This window comes from Dicentrarchus labrax, unplaced genomic scaffold (genome assembly GCF_905237075.1).
Source record: "Dicentrarchus labrax unplaced genomic scaffold, dlabrax2021, whole genome shotgun sequence".
Taxonomy (NCBI): Eukaryota; Metazoa; Chordata; class Actinopteri; family Moronidae; genus Dicentrarchus; species Dicentrarchus labrax.
The window spans coordinates 2,201,902-2,216,935 of record NW_026136721.1 but is presented as its reverse complement, the minus strand read 5'-3'; the positions used below and the strand labels follow the sequence as shown (position 1 = coordinate 2,216,935).

Below are 15,034 nucleotides of genomic sequence, written 5' to 3'. Positions count from 1 at the left end.
TCCCCACCTCCCCCACTCTTAGGGAACAAACTAAGATCAGAGATGAAGGAACTGGATGTGACGTTAATGGATCCCACTAAGCTGCACTGAATCACTGCCATTAAATCAACACCAAGCAACGCCCTGAAGCAGACTCTTCTTATGGACTTCATCTTCCTCTTCCTGTTTTGTGTTAACAAGATGCACCAATTTATCAAATTTAATAACAATTCCTCGTCCCTCCCAGTCTGTTCTCAGCCCTGTCACAGGAAGACTTGTCAAAGAAAACCTTTAACGCACTAAATCAAGCTTTATGACCCACCCGTTCTTTTTGCAAATCTTTTTTAAGCAATGAGTTAATTATCGAGCACAGTCTTGAGTTAATGTTTATGCAGCAGTTCTGGCAACTTCAGTTTCAGTTTCAGTAAAAAAGGAGGTGGAGTTGCCCTTTTGTTTAATAACTCTATCCAGTGCCAGCAGATGGGAAATTTGGTTATGTATATAATATCTTCAGTTGAACTCCTCATGTACATCTACAGGCCACCTAAACACTGCTGTCTGTATCTGTATTTACTTTGACTGTGCAGTTATTGTCGGTGATTTCAACATTTGTGTTGACAACCTCAGAAAAAACTGTGTTGTATTCTGGATCATTATGGACTGACTGAGGCCCACACACAACAAGGGGCACACTTTGGACTGACATGCCTGTGTTTTCTTTCTTTTTTTTGAGGTATGTCACTGAAAACACCAGTGAACTATTCATTCAGGCGTTCTCTTCCACACTTTTCTGTTTGCTACTGCCTTTTGTTTAGTTAAAAGTCCAGTGTGTAACATTTAGTATATAATACTTACAGGTATGTTTTCATTTAGTTTATATCGACATCATATATCTGCGTGAGGGTTTAACCTGAGCCAGGCCATACAACAACAATAGCAATCATATGCTTGTTAAAATGCACGTGTATCGGCTCTGTATCGGACGATAAGCAAACCTCGGGTATCTGAGTTTGTATCGGGATGGAATAAATTATATTAAACCATCTCTATTTTCATTAGTGTATCACCTGAAAATAAGAATCGTTGTGTTTTCGTTACCTCAGAATGAGCTGCTTTCTACAGAACAGAGCGGGTCCTCTTCTACAGAGTCCGTGTTTCTACAGTAGCCCAGAACGGACAAACCAAACGCTGCCTCCAGAAAGGGCCTTTCGCATTTTTTTGCGAGTTTTACAGCCTCTGTTGTTTCTCGTACACTTTTGGAAGGCCAGCGGTTTTCAGTGGGTTCCAATCTGCAACTTCACTTCTTTACTGCTATCTTTTCTTAATGCCCCTCTGTCTTATGTGAAGCACTGTGAGTTACATTGAAAGGTTCTATACAATTAAACCTGCCTTGCCTAGTGTTGAGTGCTGTGTGATATTAGGCACCAGTCTTTATTTGTTCATCATTATTTGAATACCAATTTTGTTTGAGAGTACAATTATCCTTGTGTATTTTTCTTGTGATCATTCACAGTCTGTCTCTTGTCTCTATTTGATTTGAACCTTTGTTTGAATCACTTCATCAAAACATTTTCCTACACCACACCACTGTTTGCAAAGTAACCTATTATTACTTATGTTATTTGTGCTACCATCAGTATTAGTTTTCGACACTATAAAATGTGTATCCCACCAGAGTTTTAGATCTTTCACTCCAATGTTGCATTTTGAAATTCTTTGGTTTTTCTTAATCTTTCACCCAGCACATGAACAGAGATAAAAAGTGAGAGACAGGTGTGCTTGTGGTTGGTTTGCACTTAAAACGGGAGGAAACTGTCAAGGCCGCCCTATCTGGCAGCCTTGAGACTTCACCACGTGGCTTTCATATCAAACAGTGACACATGGTTTGCTACACAGAGCTCATTGTTGACTACTCCCCCCAACCCCACAAGCATATTTGTATCTGAAATAAAACAGCAGACATCCAGCCTTTATTGAAACCTACAGTATATGGCAGTATTGTTCAAGTCACACACAGGACATTTTGCCGACTGTGCATGAGTTTGCATGCAAATAACTTGTTGCATGTGGAAACCTGGCAAATGCGTTTTTGTTGTTTTTCATAGCTGATGAGGACGTTGCCATGGTGTTAAATCTGCTGTGTAAATATTGTAAACCTAAGCTGAATGAAAGCCAGTAAGACCTCACCAAATCATGTTAAAATGTGCGTTCATTCGAGAGGTGTCTTTCTGTCAGTCGGCATTTGACAGCAGCAGCAGTTCCTTTTTGAATCTGGCAGCAGATTAAAACCAACAAGGTTCAGATTTTTTCCACTGGTGTTTTCTGTTGATCGCTGTGTGCTGGTCTCTGTTCAAATCAAAACAATATGTGTGCGTGGTAATTGTGATCAGAAATACTTGGCTGCGATACACTGAATGTTTTTAGAGTGATTTGGTGTATAAATGTGTGTGACTGTTGGGAAGCAATGCTAAAGTTAGACTTGCAGCTAAACTATGAGCATGCTGTATGACCTGACTTCATGAAGGTACAGAGACAAAAGTAAACTATTCTGTAAATATAAGTGGGTTAGTGTTGTATATTAAGTAGTGGTGATGTGAAGATGTATTGAAGAGAAGTCCGCTGACACCGTCTTGATTGTATATAAAGGTTTATTACAAAAAGGTACAGCATCATTTCAAGCCCCGGGAGCTTGGAGAGCATCCTGCCAAATGAACAGCTCTGTCTATTATGCATTGGACATTGGTTTTTATAGGTCTGTTGTTTACTCCAGAAACATCTGGTTCTAATACAGATATGTGAGGTAAAAAGAGGGAGATGGGGGTTTTCAAGGTAGAGGTCAGAGGCCATTGAGAGGCCCCTAATGTAAACACTCCAGAGTAAGAATTAGGTCATTGTACCTCAGGAACTAATAACATTACATATGCTGACAAAATATCATTTGAATTTATAACAAAATGTAATTTCAATTTATAAGCCTTCAGATACCACATTAGAAAATAGGTATAAATAAATATAAGTGGCAACAATGACAATGACATAGTGTCTATTTTAAGTGTTTTTGCAAGGCAATGCAAATTTATGTATATAGCACTTTTCATACAAAAGGCCACCCAAAGTTTACGAGCAAAAAACCCAAAAAACAATGAGGCAAGCAAGCAGAAGCATGTAGGATAAAAGCAATAAAATCAGTTGTAAATCAATTATAAATTGTAAACAAATAGTGCAAAGGAATGTGCTGAAATTGTAGACTTGAAGAGGTTTTGTTGCTCATCCATCCATCCTATTTTAGTTCTGCTGATTAGTGGAGAGTCCCAGGTATTTAAACATCAGAGTAGTTTATACTATCACTCCCTTCCTGTTTCTGAAGAAAAATACTTGTGAGAACATGTGCTTTTTTTAGCATGTGTGTTCTTGTCTGTCTCTGTGAGTGTGCATAAAGAAAAACTACTGTATGTGCTGAAACAAAGGCCTTCTCCAGACCTCCAACTCTACCTTGAAATGATATAATACAACTGCAACTGTAACTGATATTACTGCATCAGCTTTTTCTGACCTTTCTTTTCTTTCATGCTGAAATGGCAGCCTGCTGTTCAACTGTGTTGTGACATATTTTCAGAAAAAGTGAGAACGAAGACGAGTGCAAAATCTGTTCATGAAAACTTTGCAGGTAGCAGTCAGATCAGAGTGCCGAGTGGCGCTCAACAGGTGGGGTATCAATTGCATAGATAGCAGTGCTGACATTAAAAGTAAACTTAAAACAAAAAAGCTCCTGTTTCTCAGACCACCAAAATCAGTGGTTAGATATAAAACTTAAAAAAAAAAAAGACCTAAACTCAAGCTATATTCACATAGCCTTTACTCTCTGATAAATGTATGATTACAATGTTCTAACAAATCATAATATAGGCAGAAACAATATTTGCAGGAAATAATCTGCTCAAAATTCATCCAAATTGCTCGTGTAACACAAACTTCCTGCAGTTATTGTGTTCACTGTTCGCAGTTTATCAGTACTGTTATTGTTTTGCATTGAATATAATATGCAATATCCATAAAATATAATATCACTTAGTCAATTCCCAATGACCGTCCAGTCCGATGAACTCAAGCACTCCTTCATCAACAGCACCATTTATGTTCCTAATGTGTTCATTTAAATTCATTTCAAACTGGATGTTGTTTTAACTTGTCATCATATAAAAGTTGACATTACAGTATTTTTTTTTTATGTTCACAATCTCTCCACGTAAACCCTGGCAACAGCAGAAGTACCTTCTGCTCCCTGGTTTGAAATCCCAGACCGAGATAACGTGCAGATGATACAAAAGGAACGGTAATCCGGTATGGTCATCAGGCTTACCCCACGCAGTAATGAGGTCGGGACTGCAAAAATAGTCATGGACTGCCCTCTAACCGTATGAACGAGTTAAAAACTGGAAATGTTGAGACCTCAGAGACAGTATACATTGTTCTACTACATAAGCATTAGATATAATAGCACATAATACTATCACACAATCTAATGAACATCATTTTATGCTTAATTATCTGCTGATCTGCCTTTAAAATCAAACTTGAGCTGTGGAAAAGATAATCCCTGGAAGTAATCATTTCTAGGGAAAACCTTCAGTCTTACATGACTACACAGGTGTTTTCACTGAATAACCGGACAAGACCTCTTCTCAGGAATGTGTGGGTGTTTGCAGACTGTTTGACATCCCTTCATCCGTCAGAAGGGGGCGATTGCTGATGATCAATCTGTGCTTACACCGTCAGTGAAACTGATCAGTCTGAATCTGCAGCTGTGCTCCAGAACACAATACATACTGTAAAATAGCTGAATATTCTTTAGGCTGTAGTCTTCATGTAAGTGATTTTATGTCGTAGAGACGGGCAATGTGTTTCAGTGACAAACCTATAATTTGGCATGGGCTAAATGTGGATGGTTGTCCGAGACACGCATGTTATTTTCTCACAAACATCCTCCCGCCTTTCCTCTCTGGTTATTCCTCCTTTTCATCTGCCTTTTGGTCTCACTGTGAGTCAGGTAGAGTTGTGGTTCTTAATGCCAAACAGATTCAGTTTCTACTCCAGAGGTTTTCACCACGAACGGTCTATTCCCTTTCATCTGTCAACGTTTGAGGAAAACGAAATGTTGGCTTCAGGCAGTACAGTACAAATACTTTGGATCATTAGTCCAGAACGTGCAACCTACATTTATATTAGTAAAAAACAAAATGCACACATCTTAATAAAGATCCCTTAAAGTATTCTGGCCTACATATGTAATGAGCTGGATATTTTACAGTAAATAAGTATGTAATGGTGAGGTGGTAAGTCCAAATATAGTGCAAATTTTAGCCAAATTTCAATAAAATTGCCACAAAAAATAAATAAATACACAGCTGGTGGTGCTAATTCTCCGATCGGGTGCAGAAGGTGCAAGGAGACGATGTAATTAAAAGAGCGTGAAACAAAATGATGGCATTTGTGTTTGTTTCATGCATTAATTTTAGGCCAGCTAAAGTTTCCTCATTGCTTTATAGAGATCTGATGTTTTTGCTGGCTGCTGTTTTCGCTCTCTAAAGTGGAGCAGAAGCTTCAGCTGACTTTGGAAAGTCATGATTTATGTTTCCACACTTAGTCGCAATTTTTTTACTTTTCTACTTCAGCCAGACGTAAAATAAAAGCAGGTGGATCGCTGACCGCCTCTTAACTACATCTAAGGGATTTATGTGCTGGGATTTATTCTTGTTTACTTCTGGCCCTGCAAATAGACAGTGGCATGTCAATACTGCGAGGAAAACATGTGGGTCCTCACTTGAAATTAAAACCTGCCGGCTGTTGCGTCTCTTCCCGCTGCAGGGGAGAGTGCAGGGCAACTGATCTGCTTCAGCGGAGTGAGAATGTACTACCATCTAAGTTCTGGTAACATGGCTGGGTTTTTACCAAAGGCTGGTGGGTAAATGTGTCAACCCACTTCTTGAATATAGAAACATTCTCAGGTTCAGCTAAAATTTAAACACAAGCGTGAAAGTGAAATATTTCTCTCTTGAATATTTCTAGAATGCTTCTTGCTACCTGATCTCTATTTCTGTCCACAAGCCTTTAGATATTTCTGGCAGAGTGACCTCTTAGTGTGGTATGAGGGTGATGGGAAGAGGATTCCCCTCTTTCCAGCACACACACGCCTGCCTGGGGTCATATCAGCATGCACCGAAAAGTTTTCTCAATCCATATAACCGCAGAAGTCTCACCATGGTTCTGTGTGTTGTTAATTGATCTAAAGGATCCATAACCGTTTCAAGATTGAGACTCTGATACATCCCGACTCAGATTGCTTAGCTGAAACTGCCTTGGTACATTTCAGAGTTGCATTTATAATTTGCAGCTTGAGTATTTTTGGGGATAATTGATCACAGACGACACATTAAAAAAGCAGTGAAAAGACAAGGAAAAATAAACAGCCAGTTTGTGCTGCCAAAAAACTGATGGCATGCATTCAGTGTAAAAACCTAACCAACAACATCCACTGTATTTGTGTTAATTGTGTGACATTGTGTGTCTCATATTTAGGAAGGGTTAGACTTCAGTCTTTAAATTACAATATGCCAGTTCATCACAAGCTGGTGGCAGCCTATGAGCTAAACATACGGTAGTGACCAGAATACATTTATCTGTCAGGTAGTTTACTCAGCTTACCATCTCATCTCCTAACTGCGATATATATGAAACAGATCGACTAGTGGCAGAATAGAGCAAATCAAAACAAAAACTAGGTTTTATAAGTTGAGATCTCAGTGTTTTTTCCGCGAGGCACAGCAAGCATCATGAGCAATCACAGCAGTCATGTAACTGACCAGGGATTGTTACTGGAAGCTGCTTTTTGCTCTGGGTTTTGCTCCTGTCCTCATCGCATCGTGCTTATTTTTCCTCCAGGCAGCTGTCCTCCGGCCTCCGCAGTAGAGCGACTCCTCCTTCGCCTCCCGTCCCCTGCATTCAATTCCCCATTTAGAGCAGACTAGTTGAAACGAAGGCATAAATGGCAAATGTGGCAAAGTAAAAAGTATGCACATTTATCATCACTCTCTAAGAAACACTATCAGCTGTTCATAAATCATCACATACACACATATTGACAGTGCCGCTGTGAGTCATTACAGAACACATACCTGTTATTTTACTATCTTTTATTTAGGACAGACATTAACTTGTTCAAACAGACCACCTCTCAGGATATTATTTGTATAACGGCTGTTATTTGACTATGTAGGCTTTTATTTGAATTTGTATGTAGTAAATATGTTTTCCGATAGAGAGCCTCATGCTCTCTGAAAGTTTTCCCACTCAGTCATTCCCTCTGTTTTCATCATCCAATCACAAGCTGCCACCTGTGACCTGTGTAGTTTTGCATGGAAAATGTGTCAGGCAGGTATTTAAAGTCAACACACACACACACACACACACACACACACACACACACACACACACACATACACTCTCACTAGATAAACAAAACATTGTGCAACTTGTATTTAAACCGACTGCCGTAGAAGTAAATGGATGTTCATCTTTTTCTGTCATACCTTAATTAAAAAATAAATAAGTGTGTGTGTGTGTGTGTGTGTGTGTGTGTGTGTGTGTGTGTGTGTGTGTGTGTGTCTAGATGGGCCAGGTGAGGAGGAGATGGAGGTTCAGGATGGAGCTGAACAGACAGACAGAAGAAAAGACCAAAGCTCATCACAGGTACACTGAAGGATTACTATAGCGTACACACAGTTTGTGGTCAGTTATAGAAATACTGTATTGGACCTCTGTGTATCAATAAGTGGATTACTAGTTTAACACATACATAAAATGTACTTGTAGGGTAACATAGATGACAGTTTCTCGTTTACATTTACATTTCTGATGTCTCACGAAGCTGAAGCCAATGCTGAACTGCCTTGATGCAGTATCATTAATGGCCGCTAGATGCTGGGCTTCATGGGACTCCATTCAAAAGGTGCCAGCTTTTCTACAGGCATACAAAGTTTTAAGAAAAAAAATCCCCACCAAGCTATGTTCTCCCTCTCTGCATCATTGCTGCACTGTTAAATCATTTTTGCGTTTAGGTCCATCAGGTAACTGGATACTGAATGTGTTATTATGTCTTGAGCAGGCGATGCTGAACAGCGAGGAGGGTTTGGAAGATGAGGAAAGAACAAGAAGGAGAGCGGAGAGGAGGAGAGCGAAAAGGAAAGTGAGTAAGAATAATTCAATGTGACTGAGGTGTAGGGATGGGAATCGAGAACCGGTTGCAGTTGAGAACCGGTTCCAAATTGTCCAATCCATTGTAATCGTACGCCTCAAGGCTCAATTCCTTTAATCAATACCGGGATGGTTTCTGGCAGTTGCCTATTGCAAACCAATATAATTCTGCTCTGTTTCACACTCGAAGATAATAAAACTGTTGCACTGAACACCTTTAGGCCTACTTTTTCCCCCACAGAGGAAATTAATCAGGGATCAATAAGGGAATGTTCGATTTATCAGTAAAATCGAATCTATTTCCATCCCTACTGACATGACGATACACTTAAAGGCTCATGAGCTGCAACTACAAAAAATAATGACATATCATACAAATACAGAACCGGTACAAATACAAACACCGCATTTGTACCAAGGAATGAATAAAAGGACAGCAGATTAACAATTAAACTTAATAAAAGTAAAACCCACATTTAAAAATATAATTCAGAATACAAATGTATGATTTCGGCATGTACAGCATGTTTAAAGACAGTGATAGCCTTTTATCTTCATCTGCTACTTATTTGTGCCTTTTGTGTTTTTTAGAAATGTCTGAATTTAGAAAACATCATCAACATACAGAACTAACTACAACGTGTCCGTTGGTTTAGTACAATGACATATAATGACATTATGCCCACAACATCACTCTTATGTGCTTCTGCTTTAAAATGCACCATGTTCCCCACATGTAAACCGCTCTAAAAACATCTAAAAAACAACATGGAGTAAATATATGTAGTGCATGGAGCAGCTCAAGGCTTCATTGTTTGATTCCTCTACTAACTCAAATGAATGTGTCTATTTCACACATCACCACACCTGCTACCGCACCCTTATTTATTCATGCCACCATCATCGCGCCACCTGTCTTCACACTTTTCTTAACAGCTGTTGTTTACCTCCTCCTCTGTTTTCATGCATTTTGCCACACCCTCTTCCTGAACTGTTCCCACACTTGTTTCCTCACTTTTTGTGACTGCACGTCTGCATCAACAGCTGTGTGCATACCATTGACGGTATATGGTCCATACATGTCTCTGTACCATCCCACAGCCACCATGTTCATGCTTTCCTTTCAGAGGCAGAAAGAACGGAAGAAACTAGAGAGAGAGGAGAGGATGGAGGATGCATCAGAGCAGGTGACAACACCAGGGCCTAATCTGCTGTTCTATTTATTATCTCATGACGTTACTTTATACAGTCTTACTCATCCAAAAGGTATTTAGACTCTTATGAAACATGATCTATATCTATAAATAGCATTATCACTCACTAATCTGCATGTAATAAATTTGCCATTTTGTCATTCGTATGTTACATAATACCTTTCGTAAACCCTACTAAGAATATGTGACTTCCTCTTTTGTGGTAGTTTTTAAATAATTCTTTTTAACTTTTAACAGGAAGAGGAAGTGGCTGGAGCCGTGTCAGACAGTGACAGTGAGGAGGAACTGAAAGAGGAGGAGGAGGAGAAAGAGGAGAAGGAGGAATGGACCCCCGTTCGGCCCAGAAACAAATTCAACCCTGAATCAGTCCCTGCCCTTGTGACGACAGAGAACAAGAGCAACCGCCAGCTGCCCCACAGAACCTCCGAGGAGGTGGGTCAACTACTAGTATATCAGTCACCCTTCAAAATAAAGCAAGCACAGGGCGACCTGATGGTTTGACAGTCCTGCAAAGTGTTCTTGAAGATACAAATGTCCTGTTTAAGTGTTCATGAGTGAGACGTTGAATCCTTGTGGGACATATACTCCTATTAAAATGTATTCGTCCTTAAAAACAGAGATCAAAGTACACATCTCAACGGTCTTCAAGAAAATAAGTGCTGGTTAAATCCCAGTAGAGAGGAACTTGCTAACTAGTTTTTGATAGAAAGACCACTCCAAAAAATTATTTATTGATGAACATTTTGTGGCCCCTCGGGGTCCCAGGTTGGAGCAAATCATGTCAATGTGCACTGCAGAAGGGCGTCTGACCCTGCACAGATGTACAAACAACCGTGTTAAACCACCTTTTTGAGCCCTGTTCGGCAGTGCTCTCGGCTTCCCAGTAGCCATAATACCACATAACTGCTGTCGTCAGGATGTAAAAGCTGGAGTGCGAGTGGAAATATCATCCAGGAGGAATATGTTTTGGACAAAGACAACAGCTGTGTTACGTGTATTGTAAGCTATAGGATGTACAAAGCAGAGCTTGTTGCTCCATTACATAAGTGAAGCAGTTGGGGCAACAATATGGAGGAGGTGAAACTTGTGATTTGCTTGTGACTTGTTTGTGTCCCAGTATAAGTATTATCATAGCATCAGGTGTTCTAATTGCCACAACAGACCCTTGTGCTGCACGTCTAGATTGCCTTGGTCTGGTCCACAATGTTTGTATGGGGTTTGTCTGTGCTCTCACTGCCACGTTATAAGCAGACAGAGGCTTATAAATGAAAAATGGTTTCACAAGTTTTGTAAAAATGGTAAAATTTCATCCTGCAATTCAGAGTTTAGGGGATTAAAATAAATACAGCACCGGTACTTGTAACTTCAACTAAGCTCTAATAGACTTGTCTGTACTCTTTTCCGTGATTTACCATCTCTTGTGTTTATACCATTTAAGAACATGAATGAAGCTGAAGCACACCACACTTTCCTTGGACCAAGGAAAGAGGACCAAGACCTCTATTTTAAGGTATCTCGGTGCAGTTACTTTGTAGCGGCTGCGTCTGATTGGCTCCCCTGCTAAAAACTAACCAAAGTAGAGAAGTGAACACTGCAGAGTTTTCAATAACTTTCTCCAAACATTCTCAGTATGAACACACCCTTACCATGAAACAGCACTGTAATGCAGCAAATACAGGTTTGCAGTCTCATGTAGAGCCATGTCAGGTTTCAACATGTCTGCCTGAAATGTTAAATGCGATTCAAGGCATTACTGACTTAGGAGGATGGCAGGGTGGTCTGGTTGTTAAAGAGAGTTTTCTTTCATAAACATAAGGTCAAATCCCATAATAGCAAGTGCACTGTCCTTGGGCAAGACATCGAGCCTCTATCTGCTCCAGAGGCACTCCACCTGCACTCTGACCTCTCAGAGATTATATTGGTTTCAATACTATACATTTGTTTCAATTGGCACACACAAAAAACACGATTCAGTCCTAAAACACAACTATTTGGAAAACCGTAAGTATAAGCAAGCCCTGATGGTGTGTGGAGAAATCTGTGACTTGCAGGTACTTACCTGGCTAAACCTGAAGGAACTGTGCAGTTGAACAGTAACAGAGATCAACCCACGTTGATTTGATAAACACTGAAATCAGCATGTGGTCCGAGCACATGTCTTTTCTTTTTACAAACAGTAGCTAGCACCCTTTTATCAGCTGTACTGTTGTACTCAGTGTTTTGTGTTACTTCCTGGCGTTTCAGGAGCCGGAGTGGGACGTCAGCAGTGCATTTGTGGCCAAAGCTGCCAGCCACATCAAACTCAAAGCCCCGAAGAACAGAGCAACACAGATCTCCAGAGAGAACAAGGAGAACGAGACCAGGAGCAGCCAGGTACACACACACACACACACACACACACACACACACACACACACACACACACAGAGGGCCACAAGTATGCAGCTGTTCCATCCATTCATCCAGTTTGTAGTCATTTTATCCAGTCCACAGTCCTTCTCCAGCGTATTTGGTAGCATATTTTATGGATTCGTCTGATCTGGAAACGAGGGAAATCAGCATTACGCACACAAAACTGTCTGTTGTGATTGCAGGTGGAGAACAAAATGAAGAGGAGGGGGGAATCTCTTACAGGTGAATCATCAATTTGTTGTTCTTTAGATACACCTTATGCACTTTTACTAATGCAAATATATGCAAGATACTCATTAGCTTGATAACCATTAGTACAAATACTGCACAAACTACAAAAATTGTAGTTTATGATCAGGTCTTCAAACTTTAGATCTTAAATAATAATCTAAACATCAAAAATAACAATTTCATTTAGTTTTCGTCACAGAAATTAGCAAAATGCTGAGATACAGGCTTAGGCTTTTCTTACACTCCTTCAAATCAAGAAGGCCTTGCAGCCCCCTGTGAAGCTTTGGCGACCCCTTGTGGGTCCTCAAAAGTTCAAAAGGTTAAATGTATGTGTGTATGTGCGTGTTTGCATTCATTAGTGCAGGGAATTCAGATGTTCGAGCAAGGCCAGTACAGCCAGGCAGTGGACATGTTTACAAAAGCCATCGACTGCGACCCCGAGGACCACAGGTGAGCTGAAACACGAGCTCCACTACACACTAACTCCTCTTCCTGTGGTCGTTCCACCTCGTTCTTCCTCTGTGTCCTTCACATTCACTTTAAACACATCTCTCCGTCTGTGTGACTCTCAGGTTTTATGGGAATCGGTCTTACTGTTATTGGTGTCTGGAGCAGTACGGCCCTGCCCTAACAGACGCTCAGAGGTCCATTCAGCTGGCTCCTGATTGGCCGAAGGGATACTTCCGTAAAGGGTGTGCTCTGATGGGGTTAAAGGTCAGCTCCTGCTGTACAACAGACTAATACATTCCAACCAAAAAGTATTCATTTCCATTCTGTGATTTCACATTTGGACATAAAATGTATGTCATTTCTTGCTGGTGACGTGTGTGTGTGTGTGTGTGTGTGTGTGTGTGTGTGTGTGTGTGTGTGTGTGTGTGCCAGCGGTACAGTGAAGCAGAGAAGGCCATAGAGCAGGTGTTGAAGTTGGATCCGCACTGTAAGGAAGCATGCAGTAAACTTAATACCTGCCGGGTCCTACAGCTCATGGTGAGGTGTTCTTGTCCTAATGTCATGCTTGAATCTGTTACATGAGGCGACTTAAATCTACTGACCATAGTTGAGTTGCTCAGTTTTATTTTATTTTTTTTCACTTTAGGTGTTGGGCTTTGAGGAAGAGCAGAGTAAACTGCTGCTGGAGAAGTTCACCACCGTTCAGGCGGTCCTCACGTCACCGGAGGCCAAAAGTAAGAGTCAGCTGCAGTACCATTCCTGTCCACAGTGGGGAAGCACTGCGACCAGTTAAAGTCACATCAGACATCAATAGCAGAAACATGCTGCTACTACTGATACATAATGACTGCAAGATCCTGTGTGTAACATTCTGGAGGACTTGGCAGAAATGGAATATATATAATAGTCATAGGTGTGTTTTCATTAGTTTATAATTACCTGAAAATGAGATATATAGTGATTTTGTTTCCTCAGAATGAGAATAAGCAGTTTTTATTTACAGAGGTCGCTATGTTGAACCACAGACAAGCCAAACACTGTCTCTAGACATTTCACATTGTTCCAAACAAACTTACTCTCTGGTCCTTTAAGTGTAAAAAGACAGTACATGGCCTACATGGAAAGTAAAATATAAATGTACTACTATATAATGATATGAAGATATGTTATGATCTATATCAATGAGACAGAAAACTATGTAGTATGCACAGTGAAATATAATCAGTGTAAAACCAGATAAGTTCATTTAACTCAACTAAAATTGTTGAAACTGATTACATCAACTTTTTAAGTAACACAAACTCTTTTAGGTAAAAAAACTTTAACATTTTTTTACAAGTAATTTGTACTTAGTTTTGTAAGTTACAGAATCATTGCTGATTAATAACCTTTTACTAGTAATTTTTTTTTACAAATAAAAATGACAAAATCAAGCCAATCTCACTAAAAATTACAAAAGCTAAAAATGTTGATGTAATCAGTTTCAACAATTGTTTGAGTTAAATGAACCTATCTCATCTCACAGTGCATGCAGTACTCAGTAAGACACTCACATGCGTAACGGTTGATGGTTTTAAAGTATGATTAAACCATATGTGGCACCATAAGGAAGGTTCAGTGTGCAAATGAAGTTTATTGATGTGTTGCCACAGTTCATACAGTGTCAGCACATTAGTGTTGCCACAATGGTTAATCATGTTAAATAAATGTCACTGATGCTCTGTACTGTTTTCATTAGTCTGTCATTACGTGACGATTGCTTCCTGTCTTCTTTTACTTCCCAGCACTGAAGCACACATCTGAGCTGGACCGGAGTGGGTAGGTCGTATAAGCAACAAACATAATCACACTCACTTCGAAGTTTTTAGGAATACAGACTATGTTTTGGAGTGTGAATGTTACGTATAACCTATAATACTGAGCTGTGTCCAACACAAAGCAAACAAATCTTGTTATTAGTTATAGTTTTACATTTTCTAAATGATATTGTAAATGTACACAAATTTTGGTTCTGTGTCTGATAATATTTATACAAATCTTATTACACACTCACATATTGAGATACAGTTAGACAACCCTCCACTCACATTTTTAAATAGTTCTATTACAATAATAGCTCCATATAATAACAACAAATAATCAAATAATGGACCAATAATCGTTCTCTCTTATCCTCTTCTGTGATCTTTGCATTACTTTGACTTCCTGTTCACATTCTTCACTTGTTTTTTTTTCATCTTTTCTTTCTTCCAGGAGCTGTCGCTCTTTGTGGGTTGGGAACATTACATTGGAAGTTACAGAGAAAGACCTCTGGGATCTCTTCAAAATGTAAAAACACTGTGTGTGTGTGTGTGTGTGTGTGTGTGTACCTGGCTGCTCCTGGTCTCGTTCTCCTTGTTCTCTCTGGAGACATGTTTTTTTTTACTCTAATAGTGATATATTTGTGGTAGTGAATGTTTTAGCAAAGGTAAAATTAGCAGTTGTGGTAGTATGCTTAC

General features: G+C 39.7%; 1 protein-coding gene across 6 annotated transcripts in view; it reads left to right on the top strand.

The window, feature by feature from the left end:
• Positions 1–15,034, top strand: part of LOC127354729 (stress-induced-phosphoprotein 1) — a 164,719-nt gene that overhangs the window by 148,129 nt on the left and 1,556 nt on the right. The window contains exons 2-15 of one of the 6 annotated variants that reach the window (XM_051384854.1): positions 7,646–7,725; positions 7,904–7,984; positions 8,141–8,221; positions 9,357–9,416; positions 9,681–9,875; positions 10,882–10,953; positions 11,688–11,816; positions 12,038–12,077; positions 12,446–12,536; positions 12,659–12,800; positions 12,969–13,073; positions 13,183–13,270; positions 14,321–14,354; positions 14,790–14,864. In XM_051384854.1, the coding sequence (XP_051240814.1) occupies positions 7,646–7,725; positions 7,904–7,984; positions 8,141–8,221; positions 9,357–9,416; positions 9,681–9,875; positions 10,882–10,953; positions 11,688–11,816; positions 12,038–12,077; positions 12,446–12,536; positions 12,659–12,800; positions 12,969–13,073; positions 13,183–13,270; positions 14,321–14,354; positions 14,790–14,864 (1,273 nt within the window). Of the gene's footprint in view, positions 1–7,645; positions 7,726–7,903; positions 7,985–8,137; positions 8,222–9,356; positions 9,417–9,680; positions 9,876–10,881; positions 10,954–11,687; positions 11,817–12,037; positions 12,078–12,445; positions 12,537–12,658; positions 12,801–12,968; positions 13,074–13,182; positions 13,271–14,320; positions 14,355–14,789; positions 14,865–15,034 lie in introns of all 6 variants that reach the window. The other 5 variants (XM_051384853.1, XM_051384857.1, XM_051384856.1 and 2 more) reach the window with 5 other exon arrangements.